The following is a 14,981-nucleotide window of genomic DNA, read 5'->3' on the forward strand; positions in this document are numbered from 1 at the left end:
TACTGCAGCTCCTTCCAAAAATTATCTGAAAGAACTCAAAGTCCTCAGCTGAATACAGACCTTGGCTTTTAATCTGACGACTTCTCCCGACTTTAACTATATTGGGAGAAGATTTTCTGTCCTCGGGTAATGAAGTTTTTCCATGCTCTTTCACCTCGAAGTGATGATTGGAAAGAGGAGGGAGGTGAGCAGAAACTGGAGGGAGAGTGACGTTAAACCACATCAGCACAGAGGAGGCACGTGGATGAAGAGGAGCCGGCCTGTGAAGACTGAAATCGCTGCTGCTGCATGTTCACACACTTGAAGGCAGTGAAGAATTGAAACAGCACTCCTGAGCCTTTATACTGCAAAAGATTTTTTATTTCAACTGACTGTTGAGTCTGTACAGGAGAACAATTTGTACATAAATAGGCAATAGCTATAAATATCAGCCGTTTGGCTGGTACAAAATTAAAAAAGAACATATTGTACATTATCTACAAGTGCCACTTTGGGTTTTGTACAACATTGTCTCTTGTTGGATTGTCCTTATAGTCCATTCACACATTATCTGAGCTGCACTGCACATGCAATCGCAGCGGGTACACAGTATGTGTCCGGGGGGAATATGTGGCATTTGGACGACAGTAGACTGAGGGGGCAGCTTTAGTTATAAGCCTACGAAAGAGACAAGATTATTGAGCTGGGCCTCTCGCTGCAGTGTGAGGCATATTTAAAGTCTAGAGGGGATTATTAGTTGCTGCTCCTTAGATATTGCAGTACACACACACACACACACACACACACACGGTCACACAGCCACTTAGACCTGGAGCAGAAAAAAAACAACGTTAATCATAAGCGGCCATGGCACTGGGTGTGAATCCTGCGTGAATATCAAAATACTATCCAGTGGTTAGTTTGTTCATATCAGCTGTTGGTTACACCTGTACAGGATGGCTATATACAGCTCAGGATGTACAGTAAGTGCACTGATCTAACAACTTCAGTCCAGTCTGCAGGTTCATCGGCAGAGAAGTCATTCCTCACACATCAAATAAAAAGTTCTCCGACACATTATGTAAGACATTGCTCAGTGAACTGCTCCTCTGAACACAGTGTCACTTACAATTAGGTCCTCACCCTTTCTGACGCTTTAGGGGTCCGCTAAAGAATGTGAGCAACCCCCTCTAATGAAAGAAAATAAATTAGCATCCCGCTATACTACTCACATGCACAACCGCACAGATCGACACCAAGTACAGCAACAACACTCACATGTCCTATGAACCAAACATACACACAAACATGCAGAAACTGCCACACAAACAGCTTCACAGAAATATCATTGCTCAGACAGCAGGTGAGTCATCAGCAGCAACTCACATTTGGTCCCTGAAACTGAGCTAAAACATTCAAACGGGTATTATGGACAATGTGCAGAGTGGATAAAAAGGGGGAATCAGATGATTTCTCTCTAATTTTACTTTAATTTTGGGGTAAAAGTGGCCTAGAAAACACTTGTTGTCATACGTCTGTATCAAAACACTCTGCAGCACTTTCATTATTTTAAAATCCACAATCATCTTTCAGGTATTCAGGCTCCTGCTGCCACTTCATTTCTGAGCAACATCGCCCTCATGTGTGCTAAGCTGGTACTGAAGGTGAGTTGTGTCAATTACATAACTCCTATAAATACACAGCGTTTACCTTTAGCTACAAAACCACACAAGCACACACACTTAACGACACGAACATCGATTATTTTTCTCAAATTAATATCAGCTGTGGTTTTATGAAGTTGTACCACAAGTCTGGGGGTCCTTTCCTAGCCGAGCCAATGTGCAAATGTTTCTAAAACTGAACAAAACTAGTAAATCGCGGCTGTGATATTAATAAAATGAGACAAACATGGTAAATAAAGCTAGAATGTGAGTGAAACTTTGGCATTACAACCTAACTCCTCACGCCCCTGCACACAAGACAATCTGTTTGAATATTGGGAGGACTTACGGGCCAAGTAGAGAGCATTAAACTGAAATAAAATCAGTGTATCTTTCTATTCTTTAATACTATCAGCGAAGACCTCAAACTAATGCATCAACACGATAAACCAGCTTGAGTAAATACAGTAGCTTCAAGCACATTTCTTCATGAGTGATGATCATTTACAGTTGGCTTCACTGGATTGGGTCACACCAGAGCGGTTTCATCACACGCTGTGCTAAAACAAGGCAGATTCATCTCAGTGCAATATGCAAAGTTAAACTTAAGGAACATGGGTTAATAAAGAAAACAAAGAGAAGAGGGAGCCATAGCAAAATGGCCGTCTGAGCAGCAGAATCTGTCTGACCTTCTCCGGGGAGAGACGCCGCTCCACGGGGGGATTTATGCTGTAGCAGTGCAGACGATGCTAGTAACACTACGGCGGGCCAAGAAAGGCTGGATACCAACATTATGACAGGAAATCTGCACCAGGACTCACAGACACAGAATAGTTTGTCTGAAAACATGTCAGAGCTGACTCTCGAGCAGCAAAACAACCCTTTTCATCAACCTGAATAAGAGGATCCTGATCTAAGCAGACCTGAATCAAAGCTGAACCACCTCTGGGGGCTCGTCCAGGACTTCTGCTTTGAAGGAGTATTTGTCAGGAGGAGCACTCTCATGTCTGTACGGTAAACATGGAGATGGAACCAAGAGACAGTTAGCTTAGCTTAGCACAAAGCCTGGAAATGTGGGCACCTGTAAAGCTCACTGATTAACGTGAAGTGTAAAAATGGCGAGCTTTAAAGAGCCAGGCTAGCTGTTCACCCCCTTATGGTCTTGATGCTAAGCTAAGCTAACTGTCTCCTGGCTGTGGCATCTTCTTGTTTAACTCTTGGCAAGAAAGTGAGTGAGCACATTTCCCAACATGTCAAAATATTTATTTAACTCCAACCGGAGTTCTCGTTGGCACTCAATGAATCGATACTTCGACAAGACAAACCAAACGTAGCGCCGATGCTGGTTTTCTCCTCTACCTCGACTGATTTCACACCTCTTAGGCAAAGAGCGTCTCCGACATTTACAAAGTGCAAAATTCAAAGCTGCATGTTGCTCGTGAGTTGGATGGCGCAGCTTTTAAACAATTTAAGGAGAGGGAATGATGGTGATAATCTGTACTGAAGAGGTGAGGCTGATATTTAACGCTGAAGAAAACGGTGTGTTTGCTGATGAACGCTGTTGGGTCGTAACCCCCTAAAACGCCCCTCGCTGCTCAACTTTTGTTCTGATCGTCAGATCACCGTAACAGGTCGTCACTCTGCTGTTTATAAAATAGAGGTTTTTTTCCCAGTAAGTGCAACAGAAAGCCTTCAAGAGTCAGTGGCCACAAAGGCATCTGGATGTCCCAGAGAAGGCTGTTGGCACGGAGCAGTGATGTAACACCCGAAACATGGCTTTCAAGTCCAGAAGCTGAGGACGGCGCCGTCTCCGCCTGGTGCTGCTCTCTGACACGAAGACAGCCGGTCTGCATTGAGTTCCCTCTGACTTGCAGTGTGATTGTGGCAGTAACAGAGCAGAGACACCGGGGGGGCGCTCTCTCTCGCATCCAGCCTAAAAGGTCCAGAGCGATTTCCTCTCCTTCCACAAACGCAGCCACGACGAGCACCCAAAAGTCTCTGGCTCGACCCATTCGCTCTCGTCTCCGTCCATCAGCTCGTCCAGGGTTTCGCCTCACAGAGTGGCCAGGACGCGTGAGAAGGAAATGACGACAGAGAGGGTGGTCTGGCCCACACCGAACACCAGGGCCTCCAGCGGTGCCATGTCCTTGCCCGCCACGCGGTACACCCCCGCCACCGCCGCGCCTGAGGGAGAAAAGAAACATCACCAGCGTTAATAAACAGATGGGCAGGCGCGCAAACACAGCTGTCTGTCACGGCCTGCCACCATTACTACGGACTGTCCATTCACAACGAGGAGCACAGAGGACAAACACACCCGCCCTCATCTTCTCCCCCCATCAGCTTCCTGCCAGGAGTCCAGTGTTCTGAAAGTCGTTTTTGTGCGTAAACATTTATCAAAAAAATGGCGGAGTGGTCATGTGTCAACTCGCCGCGCTTCCTGCAACAGTTTATCATGCTTGTCCTCACAATTTTGGACCATCGTCATGGAAACAGCCACAGAGGAACCTTTTAGGAATCTTTAATCCCAGGACCAAAACAGAGTGGCCTGATTTTGGGTTAAAAGTAAACAAAACAGAGATAAAGATGGATTTAAAGGCCTCAATCAGTTTTAAACTATGAGCAATGGGATCCAACATGGACTCACAACGTTATTATTTAACGTGACAGACTGCAGTTGCTTTTGCGTCTGGTGTGTTGTTCAGTTGGAAAATGGTGAACATTCAAATATTTCTAATGAACTCAGGTGTAAACATTGAGTAAATTTTATCCAATTAAATGCAAGTTGGTAGCTAAACCCATTCTTAGCCATTAGCTCAGAGGTTTTCAAACTGAGGTGAGCCTCCCCAGGTGGCGCTAGAGAGTCATGGAGGAAAACACATGAGGTGAGGTGAAACGACAGGTGCATGCTGGTATTCTGTAGCATTCTTGATTGTTATTGTAGTTTGTCACACACACCTCATGGAGGATGTGCACGGACTTTAAAACCTTGAATTTGTGTCAGAAATCCTCCTCTGAGTCATAGCTCAGTCCAATCTGAACACACAGACATGACACACATATTTTTAGATTCACCGTCATCATTATCTCCTTTGTCAATAACCAATAAAGATCCGTACATCTGCTTAGAATAATGGAAAAGAGATGCTCCTTACAACTTCAGAAGCTGCCTGAGTATCATCACATTTTTAAATCTGAATTAATCTTCGCTACAAACAAGGACTGCTAATCGCTAATTCTGCAAACTTTTAATGGCGCTAGTGTGACACAATGTAAATAAACACAGGCCAAAATCAAAGATGGTGCTCAAGCTGCAGCCCACGAACGTGGCAGCAAACATTTCCATTTATTGCTCTCTGACTAATTCCCACCTTGATCTGACAACGCGGGCTGAGACCAACAACTGTAAACCACATATCCAATCACAGCCCACTTATAACTAAACTCCACCTACATACTCTGTGTCACTCAGAAATGTGTCACATACCGGAAGCTGAAAACAGTCAAAGTGTGATGACAATTACAGGTCAGATCTGATCACAACACGCCCCGACAGTCCTGATTAAACAGATTAGCTGGATTTCTGGGTTTTTTATTTGATTTCTGCTACAGTCATGGATACTGAGGATTTGAATCAAGTACTCGGGGCTTTAAAGGTTGATGTTGTCTCCTCCGAACACTACATGACCTTTTCTTTACTTCTGCTCGGCTGAGACTGTTGCCGTGGCGCTGTCCTGCCTCGCTGAGTGTGAGCCCGGCTGGTGTACACATGCAGGGCGAGGCTGAGGGGTGTGGGCTCCCAGTCAATAGTCTGCTCTCCCCCTGATTGCCTCACATTAATAATAAAGTGTCTTTCTATTTTGGGGGTCTGCTACGACGGAGAGCGATTCATTCGGTGAGCCTCCTGCCGTACGCTCAGACAGATGTGCACACCCTGCGATCGCACAGTGAGCTGAAGGTAATGAAAGACGAGGCTTAAATAATATCTAGTACGTCTGGGTGAAGACACACAAACCGGGGAATGCAGATAAGCAAATAAAGAAAAAACTGGAGAGCGCAGACAGGAAACAGGCAGCGATAAAGACGTACATAGAAAATAAAGCTGCAACCGGGACAAAAGATTAATATTGTAAAATATCATTTTATAAACTGTAGCTAAAAACTAACAAAATGCATTTCTGCCAGTTTTCTTTCACACGTTTGAAGAGTTTTGACTAACGCAAAGCAAATCATTGCACTGGACAATAATTTGATTGTCCTGCGATTTGTGCAGGTATATGAGACAGTATGTCAGTACTGGAAATAATATTATTATTCTTAATCATTATTATCATGATCTTTATTTTCGACCATATTTCCCAACCCCACATAAATACCCGAGCACATACAGGAATGAGGGATTTGGATTGTCGTAATGTGCAGCTGCAGTGGCGTGCACAGACTTTTTGAAGGGCAGGGGCGAAGAGGACTTTACTTGAGCACGCGTTTTGGCGTCCGAGAGGGCACTTTAGCACGCGTTTTGGCGTCCAAGAGGGCACTTTAGCACGCGTTTTGGCATCCAAGAGGGCACTTTAGTGCGCGTTTTGGCACCAAGAGGGCACTTTAATGCGCGTTTTGGCTCCCAGAGGGCACTTAAGCATGCGTTTTGGCTCCCAGGGGGCACTTAAGCACGCGCTTTGGCTCCCAGGGGACACTTTAGCACGCGTTTTGGCGTCCAAGAGGGCACTTTAGCACGCGTTTTGGCGTCCAAGAGGGCACATTAATGCGCATTTTGGCTCCCAGAGGGTACTTTAGCACGCGTTTTGGTGTCCAAGAGGGCACTTTAGCACCCATTTTGGTGCCCAAGAGGGCACTTTAGCACGCATTTTGGTGTCCAAGAGGGCACTTTAGCGCGCGTTTTGGCTCCCAGGTGGCACTTTTTCGCGTTTTTCAACAATTGCCCCCCCTCTGTGCACGCCACTGTGCAGCTGTGTATTGAACCTCAACACTATTCAAATATTGAAACTATTGATCACAACTTTCTTTGTTTAATCTTTGATCAGATTTTATTCAGTTCCTGTCTAAACAAAACCTCCTGTTTACATTAAAATACATTTGTGTATATTTCTGTAAGTACGCCAGAGGCCTCAAATCAGGAGTTTCATTGCACTGTGAGGGGACGAATTTAAAAATTGATGGAGCAGACTGACTTTTTTCCTGAATTTTTACTCTCTAGCTTGGGGCCAGTTTCTCTTTGTCAGACTCTCCCTTGGAAATACTCAGATTTTACAAATCCATGGTCTGTAGCGTCTATAGTGCTTGTGTGTAAAATTTGCGCAGGTACATGAAGTATACAAGCAAAAATGAATGGAATTAGCACAAACTAATTGTGAGGCTCTGGCAGAGTCGTAATCCAGCCTTGTAATGTTGTGCTGACAGTTTAAATTAGGGATGTTGCTAACGACTACGCACACTGTGATATTTGATTCTTGAAGTTGAAGCTTCCTGTGCTACATAAACCAAAGAGTCTGAAATCTTTCCCCTCTCTGTCTCTCTGTCAACTCCTGTCTTCCTCTGTTTGACAGCAGTCAACAAACAAACCCCCTCCGTCCCCCCCCTTCCCTCCCTGCCACCTCCCGTCTTCTTCCCGGTCGACTGGATGCTGAACGCCGCTGAGGTCGGTCTAGGACAAGAAAAAACAAGAGCAGAGTAACTGGGCTTACTGGTGATGACGCCTCCGGAGAGGGAGGCCAGGAAACCCACGCTGACCAGCACCAGGGTGATGAGGCGGCCCCTCTTGTGGCGCTGCAGCATGACCAACATGAGCAGCCCCACCGCCCCGTGGACGAAGAGCGAGGAGAAGAGACACCACAGGAACACCCAGTACCACATCTCTGAGGGGGAAACACAGCACAGGCGGGGTCACACACAGTCTGGAAACATGGAAATACAATGTGCAAGACCACAAAATCTGACTGTTTTCCACAAATGTCCGACTGGACACACGAGCGGTTTGATTTGATCTTTCTGTTTGGACCGAGCCAAACGAACGAGGAGGTGTCACACACTCGGATAAAACTGAAACGTTTCTCTGAACTTTTTTGTGTGAAATGTTCTGGCCTCTAAAAATCATTCAAATGAGACAACATGAGACGTTTTGAAAGGAAAATCACTCTTTCTGGGAACCGTTGGACTAAATTTATCGGCTGATGCAAAAGACGATCAACAGGTTAATCAATCGTGAAAATTGGTTAAAGGAGCCTTCCGCTAATTTTTAGGCACTTTACAGGTCAGGACTAGTCAAATTATTACGTGTAACATCTTCATCAGGATTGTTTCAGCTTCATCGTGGGCTCGGAGGTGACGATTCTTTAAAACGTGGGGATTCACCATGAAGGGAGAGTCTAATCAAAGATGACATCCAGTTGCATTATGGGAAATGTATGCTCCAGCTTGCTTTCAGAGCTTGGCCCATACTGAGCACTAAAAGTCAGGATACCTTGGCCTCTGCTGCTTCTATTCAGCCCATTCTTCATTTAATCTGTCTCTCACAAGTCCCACAACTTTATGTTAAGTACAATACTAAATCACCCACGACAGAATTAAAGATGGAGTGAGAAGGTATTGATGCTCAAGGACTTTCATCACAGCGAAGAATGGAATAAACATTCCTGCCTCGACGGGTAAAGACACCACGTCCTTGTCGTACACATTTAGAGATTTCATCGCTCCGTGGCTGATGCATTTTACAGATTTACACATAACAGACCTCGTTTGGGAGCGCACTGCCGCTGCAGATCAGGACGAGCAGAGCTGCACACGTCTGTGAGGGAGGATTTCAATCTACAGCCGCCACAATCTGAGTCAGGGCTCATCGGGGAGGCAGCCGACCGCGGTAATGGACCCGAGGTGAGACGTATCAAACCGCTCCGAGTGAGATTTCAGATGAGCTGCTGCTGCACGTTAAGCAGTAAATGGAATACGACACCTGAAACAACAGCTTTAAGTTACCTTTTCTGAACATCTTCAGCTGCTCTGCAGATTCGACATTCTTAAATCAGCAATCACAGTTTTTCACTGCTGGTTCAGTCGCAAAAGTACAAATCCTGAATCAACAATCATGTAATTATTATTAATTACACAATGGTGATCTCTGAGAAAACATATCAGGCACCTTAACAGACTGTGCTGCCTTTAATGACCCATTTCATTAGTGAACATCATTATAGAAGCCAGACCAAATCAGAGGTCAGCCTCATTCAAAGTCTTCCTCCTCCTCCTCCTCCTCCTCTCTTTCTTTCTGTCTAGCAAACCAGCTTTACATAAAGAGCTCTGGCCTCATCGCGCTTCACCAGCGAGGGGCCTCGCCTTGAACCGCTGGCACTGCCTGAGCGAGGGGAATCCAGCTGGCCGTGAGATTATTTAAGAAGAAAAGACATGATACAAGGACACAGGATACAAACGCTAAATGTGACGTTGTTCTGTGGCGTAAACACCTGGAGAGACGTGTTTCTCGAGCCCAGAGGGAGCGCTTTAGCATGCCCATCCAACCTAGTTACACCACAGTCAATGAGCGCCTACGTCTACGTATTGATCCGCTGTCAGCTGTCGAGCCGGGCGGAGACGGAGACGTGACGGCACAGGAACACAATGGCTCTTTGTCCTGCATGGCTGGACACCGTTAGATCACGCTGGCGAATCACAGAGCGACCCCCTGCCGTCGCTCTACGACCATCAACGTCTAGCAAGAGAGGAGGGAGTGACGGGACAGCGGGATGTAAGAGGGACGGACAGAAGCAGCAGCAGGAGACAGTGGGTGCTTTCTGCTAATGATGCTTCCTCCCGTCCTCCATCCCCCAGCCGGAAATCGATCAAGGTCATCATTAAGGATGTCATTAAGGATGTCCCAGAAGTTTAAACGTGTCTCAGAGGAGACGGGGAGAGAGGAGGCTCCCGCAGGAGATTATGCAAAGTTCAGGTCATACAGTTCAGACCGTGATCACGAGCAGCCGAGTGGGAGAAACCGTGAACCGCCAAATACGATAAAAGAACTACAGAGACGCCACTAAACACAGCACAACCACCACTGCAGGCAGTTACATCCAAACAAAATCCAGTTTAAACAGTCAACTGTGCTTATGTGCAAAGAGCCACACATAGCACGCATCTGGTTTCTCATGTTGATGAACTGCTATGAACACGTAATGCAACAAAAGAAGCTAATTTAGGATATTTTTCTGACGTGACCAGACTAGCAGTGAGGTAACCATCTTGGATTAAAGCTAGAATAACGGAAGGTTTTCCTGAGTTTCCCGTTCTGCCGATATTGCGTGAATGAGGCCGTAGAGTGAAGAACCACAGGTGTGTTTTAACACCTCTTCAGCGTGAATCTGCTTATTGATTCAGCTCATCTGATATAATAAAGGAACAACCACACTTCAGTTTAATGTGAATAAGAATGCATAAATGTAATAGAGTATATTAGACACCAGCAGCCCGCTAACATTATTCATGTTTAATCTTAAATATTAGAGATATTCTATGTAGGTTTAATCTGAATCATAAAAACACTCTTTTTCTTTCTTTTTTTCTTCTTTATGTATTTTTCAGTCCCAAATTAATCTCGGCTCATTCAGGACAAATATCAGCCTGAACAGGACATCATATTTACTGAACCTCTAACTAATAAGGCTCATGATTTTATTGAGAACATTTAAAGCTGTTTTCATTGCTCCCTCACGTCCGTTCAGCTCTTTCTGTAATAAACATTTTAATTGTCCATTTGTGTCATTTCTATCATCAAAATCTATGATGCTCTGACACACGACACTTACAACGTTCATGGGTTTATATCTTTCACCTCACAAGGCAATATTTTACATGTTTTTATTGTTGTTGTATTGATTATACTTGGTGTATCACTGTACTGTTCTGTTTGTATTGAAGTTGATTGCATCTGTGTGTGGCACTGCTGCCCAAATCAAATTTCCCCTCGAGGACAAGCAAGTATATCTTATCTTATCTTACATATTTTCTTTTTAAACTCTGCCCAAAATGAGGCTGGAGTGAGCGAGGATGTCCTGAACGAGGGAAGCGGGGAGCCACGTTAGCCAAGTGGAAATTACACACAGACACCCCTCCCTCCTCCATCAGGATCCATCACTTGGTCCCGGTTGCACAGACTGGGCATCTGTCGCCCAACTTAAGCCTGCAGGGATTAACACGACGCTCGACATCGGAGCATGTCGGGCCACAGGGAGGACGTGTCCCACAAACTCCACCTCCGACATGTCCCACAAACTCCACCGACCGAGCACCAGCGGGGAAAATAACATGAGCATTTCCATTTTATGCAACTTTTATACTTCCACTCCACATGACATGAGCTTAGAACTTGCACTGTTATACAATAAACCAGCAGTTTCTAATATTTTGGCTTTTGTAAGGGGCAAAAACACAGGTCACAGGACTGCACAAAGAGTCCTTTTACTTTTGATACTCTAAGCACATTTTTTACGATAATATTTTGTTCTTATACTTAGATTCTGATCTTCAGTTGTAACAGAGTATTATTACATAGTGATATTGGTATTTACTCGAGTGAGTGATGTGAACACTTCCTCCACCTTTACTGAGCACAACCACTGATGGGTGGGGTCCGACACCAACACCCGCTAAAAACCGAATGTCAGTGAACTCTGTAACTGGCGGATCACCGGCCATGCAGGCCACTAACGTTTAAATGCCTCGTTTAAAGGGATTCCTGTCGCACTTCTGGATGAATTACAAGCTTGATGTAATGCGATCAGGATCTAAATGAACAGCCAGAGAGAGAGACAATTGGTCGGGTGAAATGTTCCAGTGCTAACACACGGCTCGTTATTTGCTGTGGCTGATAGAAATGACTCTTGGCAGGTCATTTCTTAAGCTGAGCAGAGTCGAACATTAAATTTCAGGGGACAGCAGCGCAGGTGGTCACAGCTCGGAAACAGCACCTATGGGGTGAGGGATGCGCTCGACTCGAGTGCTGTGTCATGTTCAGAGATGCGAGCGGCCGAACCACAGTCAGAGTACGGCATTAACTTCTGCTAATCCCCAACTACAGATCGAGGTCTTTGTCAGCACGGAAGCTTTAGAGCTCGCCCGTCAACACTCAAGCATAAAAAAAAAGCAGGGGATCATCTTTTTCGGTTGCTTTGATGCGAGGTCAGAGATTTTGCAGGAGATCACAAGCTGCTGCAGAACAAGAACAAGTGACAGTGGCAGGACTGCAGGAGCTCTGCAGGGCTGTTGAGTTCATCCATCAGGAGGAAGAATGATGGATCTGTCCCGGAACAGGGAGACAGAGAGAGGAGGGATGAGGCTGGCCGGTAGTGATAAAGCTGGAACTGTCTTGGCTTTGTAACGAACAGTGCTCAGTGACTCCTGTAGTCCCGGCTCAAGACAAAGAGAGACCAGGCTTTTGCAGTCAGGGTACAGGTCTGAGGTTTGCATTTGAAAGGTGCAACATAATTGAACTTTATTATAGCTATAAAGCTGGACGATAAATGAATTTATCCAACATTGTGAATCTCGTGCAGAACCAAATTAACTCTCACCTCCGTTTTCAAAAAATAAATAAGGAAGGAAGACATATCATTACCTTATCAAACTGTGGCAAATGTGTTAGCATGCAGCTTTTCATATCCAGCAGACACGGAGCAACGTTAGCGTTTACTTAGAGTCCTGTTTGTGCCCACCTGGTGAATGCAGGTCTAATATTCATCTCCCCTTAGCTCTAGTCTCAGCCAACTCCTTAGATAAATATCTGACTGCTAAATGCTCGGAGCGGTGAGAGTGAACCAAAACAGTAAAGCTGCAAAACAATGAGCTAAAAGACGCTAAACCTATTAGCTGATAATGTGGAAATTGCTGCAGAAAGAAAACAGTGCAGTGATGAATCCGACATATTTAGCATGACATTTATCGCTAACAAGATAAATGTGACAAATAATGTGAAATAAATTTCATATCGTCCAACAGCGAAGTGACCAAATGCCCTCACAGAAACATACAGCTGCATGACTGCATGTCTCGTCGTGCTACTCGTATTTGGATTTCATGGTTTGATGAAGTGAAACTGCCGCGAGCACAAAAACTCAAACAGGAAATGTATTTGTTTAAGAGACTCCTCGGGGCCTCAGAGAAAGGGCAAAGGGGTCGACGAATCTGAAAAGTTTACATCTGCTTCTGGAGTGTTTTGCTCTTGTTGTTCAGGGCTCACACACTCTCCCCCTGACCTTATCTCATGTCTCGGGAGGTCATTTTTCATCTGGTTGGTGAACTGTAGCGTTGAGGGGGATCGGGTGGCAGTTTCATGCACCCTGCTCTCTAAAACCTGGGCGTCAGCTTGTTACAGCTCTCCGCTCACTGCTGCAGCTTCGCTTCCGCAAACTCGTACATGCGTTGCAGCTTCCTGCTGAGTCAACATCATTAACTACCTCTTTCACGTTCTTGCTTGATGTGTTTCTCTACACAGGATGTCAGCTGCATTTCATAAGATGGGTCCGTGCCAACTCAGCTATGACTACATGTCCGCCTTTGCTTCACTCTCACTGCAGGGAGGAATCCAAGAATGTCTATAATCTTGTGTTTATATCACAGAGCGGCCCTGTTGTGCCTGTATACCTCGCTATTTTCCCCCACATTTCCCCTTTTCCTCTTCATTTAGCAGTGAGAAAATGATGAAAATGTTTGGAACAGATGGTGGCCAGCATTTTCTCTTACATCAAGTTCTTGCTGAGGAAGTTCAGCCTGCCTGTTGAGGAAAAGATAAAATGCCCACACACTGCTTTTCATGTTCCTACACTCTTTTTTTTTTTTAACTTTATGTGGACTTAATGACCGTGTTTCGACCCCACATCGTCTTCCTTGAAGCTCCATAGCACGCCTCAGGAAAAGGTGTGGATCATCACCTTTACCTGAGGAAGAATCTCTACTGTAGAAACATTGTCCATCATGTCCACATGAAAGAAAAGCATAAGGAACAAGAAAAGGAGCTTTTCCCTTTTTTCATGCGTGTTGACATCAGTTGAAGGAAGTCAAAAAGAAGCACCTTACTACACAGTCATCTGTACTGACAGCTGCAAGCCCACCCTGATGCTCCAACCTCATATTTACAGCTTATTAATACCCATACATGGCCCAGCCATTCAAAATTACATTGAGAAAAGCATTGATTTTAACTCATCCTCAGTACTTATGAGGTCTAGACCATCCCAGACAGACTTCCTGCCCAGGGAGGAGGATGCTGCCTCTAATTGCCCCTTCACTGCCGGACTGCGAGACAAAGGGAGGAGGGAGGCAACACTTCATTTACTACACAGTCGAGGCGCATTCACGCAGCAGAAAGATTAATTAGCCACATGTTGTGATTATTTTCATGTCATCCACTGACTCCGCACGCGTGCACAGAGGAGTGGCATTTTTACTGTGGCCCGGCCGGCATTCAGCAGCCGGAGGGGGGACTGAGGTGGTACAGATGCCCCCTTTCCATAAGAGCAGCTCTGCCCTTTCTGCTCAGAGCATGTGAAGAGAAATATCACATAAGTATCTCTTTGAGGCGCTAACATGCCTGCAGGTGCACAGTACATGCTGCTGATGCTGTTGGCTTGTGTGTGAACAGCTGAAAACATGAAAACAGCGCTCATTCCGCATACCTGTGAAGTGCTGCAGCGTCGTGCCTTGCACCCAAAGGCTCAGCACTTGCTGCACCGACAGATTAACAGAATAATCCCTGTTCGTTGTCATGTTTCTGCCGCCGCCGCTGTCGCCGCCGCCGCCGCCCGGGTTCGCACCCCTCTTTATCGAATAGCTGTACTTGGCTTTAGACGAAGGCATGGAGGAGACCGGGGTGGCATGGGATGTGAGGCGGCTCTCCCCGGCGCGGCTCGCCTCTACCGGTGCCTCTGCTTCGGCTTGACGTCCGTCTCCGCTGCGGGAAGGGAAGGGCCGCTGGCTGGTCGGTTCATCCTCGGCGGTGTCGGTGGCGGCTGTGTGGAGGCCATGATGGGGATGGCAGCGGGAGCTCAGGCAGGCAGACGCACGGTCGGCTCGTCCTACATCGGCTAGTCCTGCTACATAACCCTTAAAGGGCCAGTCGCCTGCTTCGTGAAGGGGGGGCTCACAGTTTACGTCGACACATTTCGGGGATGCTGACGTCGCTTCATGAATGGGAAACAAAAGGGAGGACAGTGTTTGCGCAGAAAATGTGCGTAGTTGCAGGAAATTTGTTACGTTACGTAGCAACGTAATCACATTGATCTACATAAGGCTATAAATCACATATTAATTATCTTCATCAACACACGATTATCTTTA

The 14,981-nt window shown here is 45.8% G+C and overlaps 1 protein-coding gene across 1 annotated transcript; it reads right to left on the reverse strand.

Annotated features, from left to right (window-relative positions):
- Positions 1 to 350: 350 nt before the first annotated feature.
- On the reverse strand, positions 351 to 14,776 carry tmem170b (transmembrane protein 170B). The gene is made up of 3 exons (XM_041955403.1): positions 14,321 to 14,776; positions 7,346 to 7,516; positions 351 to 3,827 (listed from the first exon to the last, which is right to left on the reverse strand). The coding sequence occupies exons 1-3, from the start codon at positions 14,499 to 14,501 to the stop codon at positions 3,697 to 3,699; spliced, it is 483 nt and encodes a 160-aa protein (XP_041811337.1). The 5' UTR covers positions 14,502 to 14,776; the 3' UTR covers positions 351 to 3,696.
- Between the last annotated feature and the right edge of the window lie 205 nt (positions 14,777 to 14,981).

The sequence above is a fragment of the Chelmon rostratus genome, chromosome 16 (assembly GCF_017976325.1).
Source record: "Chelmon rostratus isolate fCheRos1 chromosome 16, fCheRos1.pri, whole genome shotgun sequence".
In the NCBI taxonomy this organism is placed as follows: domain Eukaryota; kingdom Metazoa; phylum Chordata; class Actinopteri; order Chaetodontiformes; family Chaetodontidae; genus Chelmon; species Chelmon rostratus.

Excerpts from the sequence above, each read along its gene's own strand:
- tmem170b (XM_041955403.1), bottom strand. The coding sequence starts at position 14,501 with ATGCCTTCGTCTAAAGCCAAGTACAGCTATTCGATAAAGAGGGGTGCG. Across the intron at positions 7,517-14,320 it reads GACGCTGCAGCACTTCACAG|AGATGTGGTACTGGGTGTTC; the intron begins GTATGCGGAATG and ends TTTCCCCCTCAG. Across the intron at positions 3,828-7,345 it reads CTCCGGAGGCGTCATCACCA|GCGCGGCGGTGGCGGGGGTG; the intron begins GTAAGCCCAGTT and ends TTTCTCCCTCAG.